At 43.7% G+C, this 14,579-nt stretch overlaps 1 protein-coding gene across 32 annotated transcripts in view; it reads right to left on the reverse strand.

Moving 5' to 3' along the window:
* Positions 1 to 14,579, reverse strand: part of MAP2 (microtubule associated protein 2) — a 279,546-nt gene that overhangs the window by 99,208 nt on the left and 165,759 nt on the right. For all 32 annotated transcript variants that reach the window (XM_082230891.1, XM_082230887.1, XM_082230882.1 and 29 more), the window contains one exon: positions 7,938 to 8,223. In XM_082230891.1, coding sequence (XP_082087017.1) covers positions 7,938 to 8,199 — 262 coding nt within the window. In that variant the 5' untranslated portion in view covers positions 8,200 to 8,223. The remainder of the gene's footprint in view (positions 1 to 7,937; positions 8,224 to 14,579) is intronic.

Here is a 14,579-nt window from a genome sequence, read left to right on the forward strand (position 1 = left end):
AGCCTGTAAAAGACAGGTCGGAGTCCTGCCTGGTTACTCTTGAGCAACCACAACAGCATCTGACAATAGCCATCTTCAAATTTCTAAAGGGCTATTACATGGAGCATGGATGAAGATTTCTTCTCCCTGCTCCGGAGGCTAGGACTCGAAACAATGGCTTCAAGTTACAAGAAAGGAAATCGGGTGGCACTATTTGCACTAGCAGCAAGAAAGATAAGGGCAACCTTTCGGGATAGTGCTAGTGCTAAACCCTAGGGACGCTGACTAGAAGTAACTTTCCTAAATTGTAGACTTGTCCTGGTGTTGTGCATGTATTGTTTTTATTTATTTTTTTATTTTTGTAGCTGTGTGGTTTGTGCTCATACTGTATTCGCTATAAACAATATATATATGTATTTCAAAACTAAAGAACTTTATGACAGTAAGAGCTGTTTGACAGTGCAACAGACTCCCATGAGAGGCGGTGGACTCTCCTTCCTTGGAGGTTTTAAAGCAGAGATTAGGTGACAATCTGTCATGGATGATCTAGTTGAGATTCCTGCGCTGAAGGGGTTGGACTAGACGATCCTCAAGATCCATTCCAATTCTACAATTCTGTGATTCATTCAGAACATGATCTCCAGACCAAGCAAAAAAGTGATCTCAACCAGGATCTTGGGAAGGTTCTCTAGGTATAAAATTCTATGGCTCATGGATTTCATTTGAGACACATTTTTTAAAGTGAACTCTCCTGATTAGCACTTTCTGAACAAATACATAGATCAGAACACAGTCATATTTCATGTTTTGCACATCTCTGAATTTTGCAAAATGGTTATTGGCTCCAAAATGCATGTTTTATGTTAAAGGGTGATAAAATATTTTGGGATAAAATGCATATTGAAATGCCAATTTTGTGGGTAAATATGTCAAAAAATAAAGTAAATTTGTATGCATGTTTTTGTTGTTGTTTTTAAATGGAACTTGCAGATTGATGCTGAAATAACAGACTGGATTTTTCAATGCACATTTGCATAACGGACATGGACCAGAAGCAGATTGATCCATCTATCCCTAATATATTTCCCTAAGTGCTGGACTTGAATTCTTTTAGCCCAGAAACTGTTTAATTCTGCAAGGACTCTTGTCAGTTTCCTGGAAGCAAGGACAATGCATGGCACAAAGATGAGAAATGCTGCAATGCTGCAGTGAGAAAATGATGAAACAGTGCCAGGATCAGCAGCAATTGCTCGACACACACACACAAAGAGAGAGAGAGAGAGAGAGAGAGAGAGAGAGAGAAGAGGGAATGTGGATGGAAATGGACTGGAATGGGTGGAAATATGAACATTGATTTTCTGTCTAAAGTAATTCTAGTTACAAGATCCATGCTTCTGAACTGCAAAGAATACAGTATCCTCTTCAAATACCTTTGAGAAATAACACCAGGCTTTGGAAGAGGATTTCTCACTTTCCCCAGTGCCCAAACTAGGAAACGAGAATATATGTGTCAGGGCTGCCTCAGGTCCTAGCTCACAAAGGACCAACGCCAGTTGCTCTTTATATACAGAAATGTTTATTGAAGTTCATTATCCGCTTCACAGCCGCAGCGCGCAGCACTACGTCTGTAACACTAGACCATTGAAGTCCCCTCTGAGTCAGACCCTCCCCTGCACCAGTTTAAGAGCCTTGCTCTGCTCCACCTCCTTCTCTCCTCCCTCTTCCGCAGGGTCTTCCTGCCCGCTGGGGTTTCGCTCCTCCTGGATTCCTCTGACGCCGAATCCCCAGATTGCTCCCCCTCCCTCCTGCGGGCTTTAGGACCTGGCTCCCCATCCGGGCTCTCTGTTTTCCCGCGCACCTGTACATTTGAACTTGGCGCGCGCGCCCAACTCCCAACCTTCCTTCTGATAGTTACATTACTCCCTTCACTGCTCCCCTCCCCTTCCGGGAGGACGGCTTGTTCTGACCTTCCCTCCACTCCTGCTGACGGAGCTGCTTCCCCTGACACACTGGAACTCCCCCCCCCTCGCCACGCTCTGGTGGGGAAGCTGGTCCTGATTTCCAGCTGCCGCTTTGGGATTCCCTGCTGGCCCCTTGTCCCTGATGCGTCCCCCCTGGGACCCCCCTTGTCCTGACCACAGGCGCCCCCTTCTGGGAATCCTCTGATTCGCTGGAGAGGCTCATGGAATCCCTCGGGCCACTGCCATCCTCCTCGCTGTCCTGGGATTCTTCCCAATCGCTCTCCATCTCCTGCTTCCCCTGTGCCTCTGTCCCTGAACCCCTGACAATATGTTTCAAAACTAGCAACACTCTTCAAATTCACTAAGAATCAATAGGAAGCTTCTCGTGGATTTGCAGCAATGCCAGGTAAGGGCCTTGTTGAAAATGAGGAGGAACCAAGAGTGGAACAACCATCTCTGAATCACCTGCCTGCTGCAAAGTCAGCATATGTGGTCACAGGCAATCCTTCTGCCTGGCTGAGGAACATTTTCTCACTATTTCTGAACATCGCCTGCAGGAAGATTAAACAGTCTGCAAGGAAAGAAGTGTGGAGATAGGCACAGGGATATAAAAAGAGCATCCAATGTTTCTAGGGCTTAATTGCTACAATATCCCCCCAGACAAAAAGAGAATAAATGTTACAGGTTACTTACAAATAATAATCCCCCACCTTCCACACAGTGCTACACTGGGGTAGGGTAGATCCAGCACTAATCTCCCATGTTTTCAAAATCAGCTATAAGGGAGGATTCCTTCCCTCCCCAACACCTGAAGCAGGTAGATACAGAAGCAGGACTCACTTAATTCAGTAGGACACCCTCCCTCCCTCCCAAGTGTGCTTATGATCACAGCCTTAAAGTCTTGTTCAAGCCATGATCTCTAGAAAACAAGCATTAAAATGAGTTAAGAGGTAGATGTATTTCTGTATGTTTCGTTCTTGGTCAAATGAGTTCGTCATCCATAATGCTATAATTTTACAACTTCTTTATGCAACATATATACAAAGCTGGTTCAGCCATCAGTGTTTTGCCCTTTTCCACAAGCTTATGGTAGGCTGTCTGACTATTTTAAATTTGTTTATACATTTATATGCTAATAGTCACCTTATTCTTTCACCTTATCAAAAAACAGTATTTGTAAAACTGCAGGAGGGATGGATATGTGGATGCACTGATGATGTCATAGACATCATGTCATGATGTCATAGCCAATAGGTAATATTCATGGCTGGCTTTTTGCTAGTTCAAGCAGAAAAAAAATTGTTCAGAGCTTGCTCCATTTGAGCAAGTAGCATGTTTGCATCAAAGTGGATGAGGGTAGTTTTACGGTAAATCACTCCTGTTGTTCTTTCTTAGCCTTCATTTTTAGACTCAGGGTGGAACTTCATTTCTAATGATAAATGAACAGGGGAGCATTTTTATTTTTATTTTCAGACTTCTATATAACTAGTTAATATAATCATGGTTTTCCCCAAACCTACAGTTACAGTATTCTAACAAAGATATTTCCAGGGCTGTCAATTTATGAAAGAACTTAGGGCCTGGAGATTTAAAACTATCCAATTCTTGAGAAATTATGAATAGCTTTTTCATAAAGTACTGTCAACAGCTAGTAAATGGTGCTAATATTATCCTCTTAGCATGCATAGTTGCATACACCACCAAGGGCAGCTGTTCATGTGAGAAAGATGAATTCCTACTGCTTAATGCACTGAGGCTGAAAAAAATGTATTTGCCTGAAGAAAAATCCTAAAGAAATATTAAGTTACTTTCAGCAATAAACTTTTATGAATGCCAAATTATTCTTTTTATACAATGATTATATTTTACATAAAGATAAATCTTGAAATGTTTGCCCTTTTTGCAGGTAAAGCAGAATATGGGTAGGCTTAGGACTTCAGAAGAGTAAGTGTGCATGTGGTTACATCTACTGCCTGGATTCCAACCAAAAGCTCAAGTTGGCAGGTAATGCTAATGAGCTCCCCAAAGCAGATGCTCATATGGTCAGTATGTCGCTTTCCAGCAAAGCACTGGCTGGGAGAAACTTGTAGTAATTCCCAATAAGCATAAACGCTGGCTTGGATCCAAAGCTGCCCTCTAGCTAGCCGAAAGCCTCTTCCACTCATTGATAAGCCGTTTCTGATACAGTGGTACCTCAGGTTGCCGTTCCGGAGCCCCATTCGCAACCTGAACGGAAAACAACCCATGTCTGCGCATGCACAGGTCGCAATTCGCTGCTTCTGCGCATGTGCGTGATGTCATTTTGCGCGTCTGTGCATGCGCGAATGACAAAACCCAGAAGTAACCTTTTTCGGTACTTCTGGGTCACCGCAGGACACAACCTGAAAACGCACAACCTGAAGCAGACGTAACAAGAGGTAAGACTGTATAGCAGAAGAATGATGCATTAGAAAGATGGCCCCAGATCCACTGAAGTTCTTCTACTTGCTAAATTTCTGGCACTTCACACATCTTTTCAAGACTCTGGACTGCCTACTATAGCTTATATGTTAGCAACTGTACATTTCTTATTCACCATGTTTCTCTTATGGTAATGCAACCTCCAACACATTGTGGTAAGGTAAAGGTAAAGGGACCCCTGACCATTAGGTCCGGTCGTGGCCGACTCTGGGGTTGCGGCGCTCATCTCGCTTTATTGGCCGAGGGAGCCGGCGTACAGCTTCCGGGTCATGTGGCCAGCATGACTAAGCCGCTTCTGGCGAACCAGAGCGGCACACGGAAACGCCGTTTACCTTCCCACCGGAGCGGTACCTATTTATCTACTTGCACTGCTAGGTTGGCAGGAGACAAACTGTGGTACTTCACTGCAAAAGGTCTCCTAGTAGCATTTCATAGTACAACACTAATGCACTTCCTTCTGATGCTCACGATTCTTTGGATCCAGGTAACTTGACAATGCATATATAAATACTAGTTACATAGCCCTTGTCTCCAGCAGTCCAGGAGACACTGATTCTTCACAGCTCACTCTTCCTGTTTGAAGACCCAAGCCTTAGCTACTCTGCCCACTCCTTACCTACCCACATTCCATGAGTCATATTCTTCCCTTCTTTCATCTAAAGCTCAGTTCATCAGTGAAGACAAAGCTTTTCATTGTGCATGAGAGACATTGCTTCAGAGAAGCTGTTATCTCTTGCGTTGATGATGCATAGAGTTTGTAGCTTAATTAAACAAATCTGACTAATGTATTAGATCAAATAGGCGCATACAAACCCATTTCAGACCTATGCAGGTGGCTGGTTTAAGAACTGGTTTCTTCTGTGGCTGGATTGCTCTTTTATTATGCATATTGGTTTTATATATTTTAAGTCATCTTGCTCTGTTGTATTTTAACAAATTGTCAATATAGGGCCCAATGAACTATCACACTGAAGGGTGTGTTATAAATACATTAAATAATTATTATCAATAGTTTCATAATTTGTAATATACTTACAATGGATTTGCATTTGGGTTTATAAATTGTGGAACTTGACACTGCAGCAGACTAAGGGGACGGCGTATAGTCTGCCTCATTCACTGAGGCTGAAGATGCATGCCTCAGTATAAAAAGAACAAACAAACAAACTGACGGTTCCAAAGACCAAAATCAAGACAACAAGTTTCTATCTTGGGTAGTCCCGATTGGTGCAATAAAACCTACACCAGCAGTTGGTACTTCCAGGAGGCTGGGGAAGAGACTTACCATCACTGCTCTCCCCAACATTTGCCTTTTAGTGCTGTCAGCCTCCTCTGGAGGAGAGATGGGGTCTCTCCTCCAGAGGAGGCTGACAGCACTAAAAGGCAAATGTTGGGGACGTACCCCAAAAAGCTTTGGCTCCCCCAAAAAAGCTCAACAACTTTGCCCTGAACCCCCCAAAACATGGCTTTCCTCCTCCCTCAAACTATCTCAACAACTTTGACCTGAACCACCCCCAAAAAACAGGGGTAGATCACTGGCAGTTTTTAATTCTGTGAGTAGATCGCAGTCTCTTGGGAGTTGGCCACCCCTGATCTACCCCAACAAATCCCTGGCTGAACTGTATTTAAGCCAGACTCCTTGGAGTGAAGCAAGACCAATACCAGAAACTTTATTGATGATTAACTTTAATTTTTGCTTTATATTTATGTTGGTGCTTTGTAATATTGAATTTATTCTGTGTTTGCTCAATTGTTGATTTTTGTTACTTTGAATTTATTGACAACTTCTGTATTTTAAAAAAATGTGTTTCCAATGCTCTCTAGTTTGATGCTTTAAATGTTTTCTGTAAGCAACTTTGGGCAGGGGCGGAGGAAGGTGGGTGCAGTCCGCCCCAGGTGTCACCACTGAGGGGGGTGACAAAATGCCGGCCGGCACTCACTGTGGGGCCTGCAGTGCGCCCAAGCCACATGTCTCTCCTGGGAGAGACATGGTGGCTTGGGTGTCCACAGGCTGCGCGCTGCCCAAATGGTCCACCCGCTGCCTCCCCCCCAGCTGTGTAGGGTTGGCTGAGTGGGAGGAGGCAGGCAGACTCCAGAGGTCCCGCGGTGCGCCCGGTCCTCACCCTGCCTCTATGGGAGGCTTGCCCCACCCCTTGGTGCTCTGCCCCAGGTATCCAAGCGGCTTCCTCCACCACTGACTTTGGGCACAGATTGTTGTGGAAAAGTGGTATATAAGTAAAATCAATCAATCAATCAAATAAATCTACGCCATTGCCAGCACACCCAGTAGCAAGAAGGCTCTGGCCCAAATTATCTAACAACATTTGACAAAGGGTTAATACAATTCAGTACTGAATGCAGTGGAGCTGTAGTAACCTTTTAGCAGAGTAACTGATTACCCAAATGGCTTGATCTGACAAACTTCCTTATTCTGGAGCCCTCTCTCTGGAGTACTCTCTCAGTCAAGACTATCAGCAAAATCCAAGCTTTGTTTCTGAACTGCAACCACTTTCTAGACTTCAAGTAGGAAAACGTGTTTGAATGGTTTCTCCCTCAACAACAACCCCAGATCTCTTTGCACATACAAAACTGATATCTGAAGCAGAAGGATAGTCTATGCATTGCAGAACTTTCCCTCTAACGTTAATTTTTTTCTGAACTGGAAATGACTTAATGGCTTGCAGGTCAGTATATGCATTAAGATTAAGCAGCTGGTCTGACTTTTCGTACAGCAAGTCACATGCTCATCTTCTAATATTTCATTTAACTCAGTTATATATTCAACAAAAATGGGAGTGGTGCCAGGAATCACATCCAATGTCGTGACTATAATGACCTCGGTTTTTAGAGTAAAACAGTGTAGCGAGCCAGGGAAGAAATCATTTATGACAGTGTCTGCCCTTGGTTTCACTATTGAGGCCTGATCCTGTGAAGTAGGACAACTATGGAACAGAGAAGCCTGCTTTATGCTGTGTCAGACAATTGTCCTGTCCAGCCTCGAATTTCTGCTGTGTCTGGCAAAGCTGTCTAATGCCTTAGACCTTTTCCTGACCCATTATCTGAAAGGCTTTTTAATTAGAGGTGCCAAAGACACATAGCAGAGCACATCCAGGCAAAGGATGTGCTCTACCACCGAGCTGAGAGCCCTCTCTTTCTCTGTGTTGTGTTCCCTCCCATTAACTTTAGGATTTGACCTTGGCCCAGGCTGCCCCAAAATGCCTTTCACAAGAGAAATCTGTTCCATTTCCAATGTGTGGGCTGCACCACCTGCTGCAGTCTGATCTAGTGTAGGGTGAATCGGATACCAATATCTGCAGCGCTCTCCCCTTGAAAAGCAAGTCTTTAAAGGACAAAGGAAAGGGGAAAATAAAAAAATTCCTTCCTTAAAGACTTCTTCAGATACGTGCATGCACACGAAAGCTCATACCAAGAACTAACTTAGTTGGTCTTTAAGGTGCTACTAGAAGGAATTTTTTTATTTTGACTATGGCAGACCAACACGGCTACCTATCTGTAAAAGGAAAGAGGGTCTTTTACCTGCAGTTTCTTTCTCTCCTGTAGCTAGTTCTCCATTGATCCCATTCTCTTTAGTTCTGGAGTATGAGCTCTGTTGCCCACGTGAACCATATCCGCCATCTTCATCCTCTCTGTATGGAAATCCATTGGCACTTCTGACTAGTCCTTCGCCTGTGCCGCTTTGCTCCTTCATCTCAGGGGAGTGTGAGTGCGAAGAAGCCTCTGCTATCTGACTTGAAGTCCAGCGTGGTGCCTTAGCTTCGTCCTTCCTGTCGTCAGCCATGTTGCTCCGCCTTTACAATTGTTCCTGTAACAAGAAATGAATAAAATATCACTATTATAGGGACATATCAGCACATGTGATGGGAGTGTCCCAAAACTGAAAGATTTTTGCAAAATGTATTTACAGAAATATCTTTCATTACAAGGCAAACAGTTCCCAGGACTCCAGGACTTACGCTACTTAATTTGTATAGTCATGATAGGTTGCAAATTAGAAATAAAGAACTCATTACACAACTATCAACCACTGCAAGAACAACCATTGTCAGGACATGGAAATCATTACAATTATTGACTATGGATCAATGGCATAATGCAATATGTCAAACAACATTACTGGAAAAACTGACACAAAAATAAAAAGTAGCCAGAGGACAAAAGAAATGAGACAATTTTTATGCGATTTGTTGTGATTTTATTGATTATACAAATAAAGAGGCGTATGGCAGAATAGCACCCACAGTTTACAGCATAGTTTGGCGTGAATGAAGTATATATTTTAATTTCCTCTTTTCTCCCTTACTCCCTATAAATTCCTATGAATTAAAATTGTTATTGATTTGAAATACCTTTTACGAATGGTCAACAATCTAAGCATGTACAGTGGTGCCTCGCAATACGAAATTAATTCGTTCCGCAAGTCTCTTCGTCTTGCGAGTTTTTCGTCTTGCGATGCACGGTTTCCCATAGGAATGCATTGAAAATCAATTAATGCGTTCCTAGGGAAACCGCCTTCAGACCAGGTCCGGGGACTGTCTGTCCCCGGACCTCTTCTGAAGGCTGGGGGGGGGACCAAGGGCATTTCTTCCCACCCCCAGCATTTTAAAAACCCCCGGGACAGCGGAGGACTTCTCCGCTGTCCGGGCGATCTTAAAATGCTGGCGGGCGGCATTTTAAAATCGCCCCGGGACAGCGGAGGACTTCTCCGCTGTCCGGGGCGATTTAAAAGCCCCTGGGAAGGCAGGCAGGGGGGACAAAGACTTTCGCCCCCCCGCCCGCCTTCAGAAGGTGTTCCCTCCCCCCGCCCGGCTTCGGAGCAGCGCTCCGGAGTCCGGCGGCGGGGGTAGGTGTTCCCTCCCCCCCACCCGGCTTCGGAGCAGCGCTCCGGAGTCCGGCAGCAGTGGCAGGTGTTCCCTCCCCCCCGCCCGGCTTTGGAGCAGCGCTCCGGAGTCCGGCGGCAGGGGCAGGTGTTCCCTCCCCCCCACCCGGCTTCGGAGCAGCGCTCCGGAGTCCGGCGGCGGTGGCAGGTGTTCCCTCCCCCCCGCCCGGCTTTGGAGCAGCGCTCCGGAGTCCGGCGGCGGTGGCAGGTGTTCCCTCCCCCCCGCCCGGCTTTGGAGCAGCGCTCCGGAGTCCGGCGGCGGGGGCAGGTGTTCCCTCCCCCCCGCCCGGCTTCGGAGCAGCGCTCCGGAGTCCAGCGGCGGGGGCAGGTGTTCCCTCCCCCCCGCCCGGCTTCGGAGCATCGTTCTGAAGCCCGGCGGCGGCGGCGTGAAGGAGTGTTCCCGCCCCACCGCCCGGCTTCGGAGGAGGTCCGAGGACAGTGGGGAAGACGCGCTGCGCTTCCCCACTGTCCCGGATATTTCCCTATGGGCTGTCGTCTTGCGAAGCAAGCCCATAGGGAAATTCGTCTTGCGAAGCGCCTCCAAAACGGAAAACCCTTTCGTCTAGCGGGTTTTCCGTCTTGCGAAGCGTTCGTCTTGCGAGGTACCACTGTATCTTATTATACATCATTTCGTGTCTGCAATAATTATGTATACTTTAACACAACTTGTTAATATACTCAGAAACATTTATCCGAACATAAACTGTTGTTTCATTTTAATTCTTGTTTTATGTAACTGTTCCATGTCATATGTCTAAATATAATAACTAATAATAAAAGAAAAGAAAAAAGAAAATGAATGGGAAATCTGTTAATACATGTATTTCCCCCTAATAATATGAATAAACTTCTTGCAAGACTATCTATAAATTGTCATGAAAGAAAAGCCACCATTGGAAGCTTTGCTGTTGACTTCATTACAACAATGTAGCAAGGAAGCAAGGATTTTACCCAACATTCATTCATTAATTTACTTACTTATTTAAAATGCATATCCTACTATTATTTTGAGTTCATGTACAGTTATCCCATTTTATCCCAACAAAAACTTTTGCCATAGGTTAAATTAGTAGACGGAGCTTTTTTGGTAGAGCAGTAATTTTAACCCAGGTCTTAACCCTCACCATCCAATCCCATATACTATCTGGCTTGCTACTGAGAAGTCCAGCATATTTAGAAATACACTGTTTCCTGCTTGGCAGGGGGTTGGACTCGATGGCCCTTGTGGTCTCTTCCAACTCTATGATTCTATGAAATACAATAAATCCATTGATGTCAGCACACTAGCTATTTGACTAGGTGCTAGATGGAAGACAGGAGACAAAAGTTGGACTTAACTATTTAATTTAAAATTACAGCATGGATTAAAATTCACATATTAAAAACACCACGGAGCTTCAATCTTTTGGTTGTCAATTTTTAGGAAACAGATTTTTGGAGCAGCTTCCCATACCTTTAGATTCCAACCTTTGGATTTCCCACTGCTGCCAAAATGTTTACTCAGGAATGCCCACTCAAGCTTTGCCAGTGTAGAATATGGAGAAGAGAGACAGAAGCTATATTCACAAACCAGTACCTACAAAGTTGCATTCACTGCTGTAATTTCCTATAGGCAAAATTTGTTGCTCACCTCAACACTACAGGGCTAGCTGGACCAATGGTCTGACTATGAACATTCACTGCAAAAACAATTGTAAGTAAAAATGTCATTCTTATAACAAGATGAACATACAAAATATCTTTATATACACAAACCCATAGCCTAGTATCATACTGGTGGCTTTTCAAGGTCTCACGCACCAAGTTCTCACCTGCTACCTGAGATCATTTAAACTGGATATACTAATGACTGGAAAAGCCACTGTGTTATGTTATGACACCCAAACCATGCACTCTACCCACAGTCACAGACCTCCCTGTGTTACTGCTGTAAAGTCCAATGAATGTAGTTTTTTATTACCAATGCAACAAATCTTAACTCTTTTAATGCCCCTTACTATACGTTCAAAATCTTTTGTAAAGAAATGCTCACAAGCTGCAGAGATCCCTCTGTATAAGAAATGGAAGTCTTCTGTCTTTAAAATGACCCCTGTGTGGTGCATCTTACAGCAGGACCAAACATTGGCTCAATATGTTTAATAGGGGGTTACTGTGCAGAATGCAGATTAAATTCTCATGTTATTGGTAAGGTGCAGTACAGAATGCCAGAGAAATACCTGGAGTGAATCAAAACAACCTTCTCTGTGTTGTATGAGAAAATTGCAACCTGGAAAATTCTCCTAAATGCAGACTGGTAAGCAGAGACATGACAGGTCCAATAATTGCCACTTTTTTTTCATTAGTAATTTTGGTAATCATTAAAGTAACTAATAATGTACTGAAAACATTTGCTCTTTTACTTAACTGTACAGATACTTAGCAGGCAAATAATTTTGCAATGGTGTTATTTTACGTAACAGCACAGTATCAGGTACTTAAAAACAAACTAAAAACATGCACAATGACGGGTACAGTGGTACCTCGGGTTACAGACGCTTCAGGTTACAGCCTCCGCGAACCCAGAAATAGTACCTCGGGTTAAGAACTTTGCTTCAGGATGAGAACAGAAATCGTGCGGTGGCAGCAGGAGGCCCCATTAGCTAAAGTGGTACCTCAGGTTAAGAACAGTTTCAGGTTAAGAACGGACCTCCAGAATGAATTAAGTTCTTAACCCAAGGTACCACTGTACAACAGAGGAGACATCAATCTACAGACTATGTTCTCAAATTCAAAAGATGTGCATGAAGGCAGCCTGCCCTTTCTGATAAAGCTATTCATTTTTCTGCTACAAAGCTATTTGAATTGATTTACTTTTATAGCTCCCTTCATGTATTACTTGTGTAAAGGGGCAACACGTAGCTTCATGACCAGAGGCAGAGCAACACAATCACCAGGCAGCTCTTGGGATCCCACTGATCAGGCCCACTGATGGAGCTGCCATTCCTACCTATCCCAGCGTAGGCACACAAAACAGCAGGAATAAAGGGTTGGGAAGACACTGTTTTCACTCTTCTACAGTGCCCCAGACTGATGCTTTTTGGGGCAACATGGAAACATTACAACGGCAAGAGGCCATCTGCAGCAGATTATGCTCTGCTGCCTGCTGGCAATGAATAGAGGGGTCTGCTAGCATCGGGAAAGACCTGAGGGCATCACAGGGGACCCAGTGGAGGGCACTTTACTGAGGGTGCCCTCACGCCTGGCACTGGCCTTGAAACTCCAGTATAAAGACTATATAAAATCAGACAAGCTAAATCCACTAATGTATTTTTGGTTCTTTTTCAGCCGTGGGCCGGTCCACTCAGACCATGTGGGGGGCTGGACTGTATTTTGAAAAAAAAACAACAATCCTGTGCCCCACAAATAACCCAGAGATGCAGTATAAATGAAAGGACACATTCTACTCATGTAAAAACACGCTATTCCCGGACCGTCCGCGGGCCAGATTGAGAAGGCGTTTGGGCCGCATCCGGCCCCCGGGCCTTAGTTTGCCTACCCCTGGCCTAGTCTGTAGGAAAAGAGAGGAATGTTACCGTGACAGTTACATATCAAAGGCTGAGTCAGCAAGGTCGTGACTAAGGCAAGAGAGAACAGTGGTTATTTATGGGCTAACCAGGAATTTTTCTCTTTCCAGAAAGGTAACACCTACATTTTCTTATTTAAAACACAACTCTGGTAGAGTATGTTTTAGATGATGTGAACTGTTAATGTTTCAAAATTCAAATTGGCTTAAACTGAAAGCTACCTTTTCACATTAGAAATATTGCCTAAGAGGCCTAGACAACCTGTAACTCTTTTGCGGATGACTGAAGTGTCATAATTTAAGATTTAAATCTTTCCAACCGAGAAATTTTGTTCTTTGCACAGTATGAACAAAATGAGGGGTTCTTTAAAATTGAGCATTGTGATGATATTGTCCTTATTTGCATTATAGCTGCTTAATTATGAATGCAATTAGAATCCCACCCCACCCTTTGTATTATTGCACTTCTGTAGAGATAGGAAAAACAAGAGAAAACCTGTATTTAGTCAGAAGATTTACTACGTGCCAGGAGAAAGTTCCCATTATCCCAGCACTAAAGAAGTTCCTACAGAATGTGTCCACGTTTTCTTCTTCTTGCTTCTCCAGTGGACACTTTCTAATTTTTAAACTAAAGATCTGAAGAGGAACTAAAGGGTCATTCAGTCCCTCTTCCCACAGCCAGGGTAAAAGTGAGGAAAAAATAAAACCGAAGAGAATAAACTAGGTAGGCTAATTTACCTAGGTTACTGACAGTATTTTTCTTTCTAGTCATGATGAAGTATATTTGAGGTTTGCATGTCCTTAGCCATCCACTGGAATTACAGAAATGCGTGTGTTCCAAGTCCTTGTCCTAGAGCCAAACGAAGGCTCCATACCCATTATATGTCTTCTCTAGGGTCTGCCTATTTCTCACTGAAGCTTTCTGGGAAGTTCTATACTCCAGTCATTTCTCCAATCGGTGAGAATGAGAAGGGATGTCCATATATTAATACATGTGAAGTTTTTTCTCCTCCACTTTTAACTGAAGTCAGCTGCAACTAACTGGTGTTGATTAAAATATTTCCACAGAATAGAGCGAGTAACCCCCCCCCCAAGTTAAAAAGACATTTAAGAACTAAATAAATCTCAGTTATCTGTGGGATTTTACTCACAGATCTGCTCCCATTCTGCCCTTTTCCAGGTCCAAAATGACCTATTGATGATTGTGTGTCAACTGAATGAGCACAAAATGGTTGCCGTCTTTGGTAGCATTTAAATATGTTATACCCATATTGTGTTTTGAAATTAGAGGGGACACTTTCAGAACATGAACATGTAATTTGGGTGCTACATTAGATATACGTGACGGAGCCCAATAAACGAACAAAGGGATGCCATCCTGTGCTTAATGGTAACTACACCTACTCCATTAATTTCTACTGCATATGGAATCAGAGGCTACAAGTGCAACATTGATGTGAAGGACACATCTTAGCAACGGATGTTCATGAGTACTGCATTGTCCACTGTTTATGTCAACACAGCATTTTGCCTTGTTTCTAAAATGGATTTCCTGAAATAGCAAAGAAGAAGAATTAGTTGAGGGTTATTGTTTCAAAAATTACACTGTTTGAGTTTATTGCATGCTTTGAAGAGGCCATGGGGTAGGCAGAGATGTGTGAGAGGAAGATGTCTACTGAACAGAGGAATAAGAAAGCTATACAAACTCCTCAACAAGACC

The sequence above is a fragment of the Podarcis vaucheri genome (genome assembly GCF_965113315.1).
Source record: "Podarcis vaucheri genome assembly, chromosome: 1".
Taxonomy (NCBI): Eukaryota; Metazoa; Chordata; class Lepidosauria; order Squamata; family Lacertidae; genus Podarcis; species Podarcis vaucheri.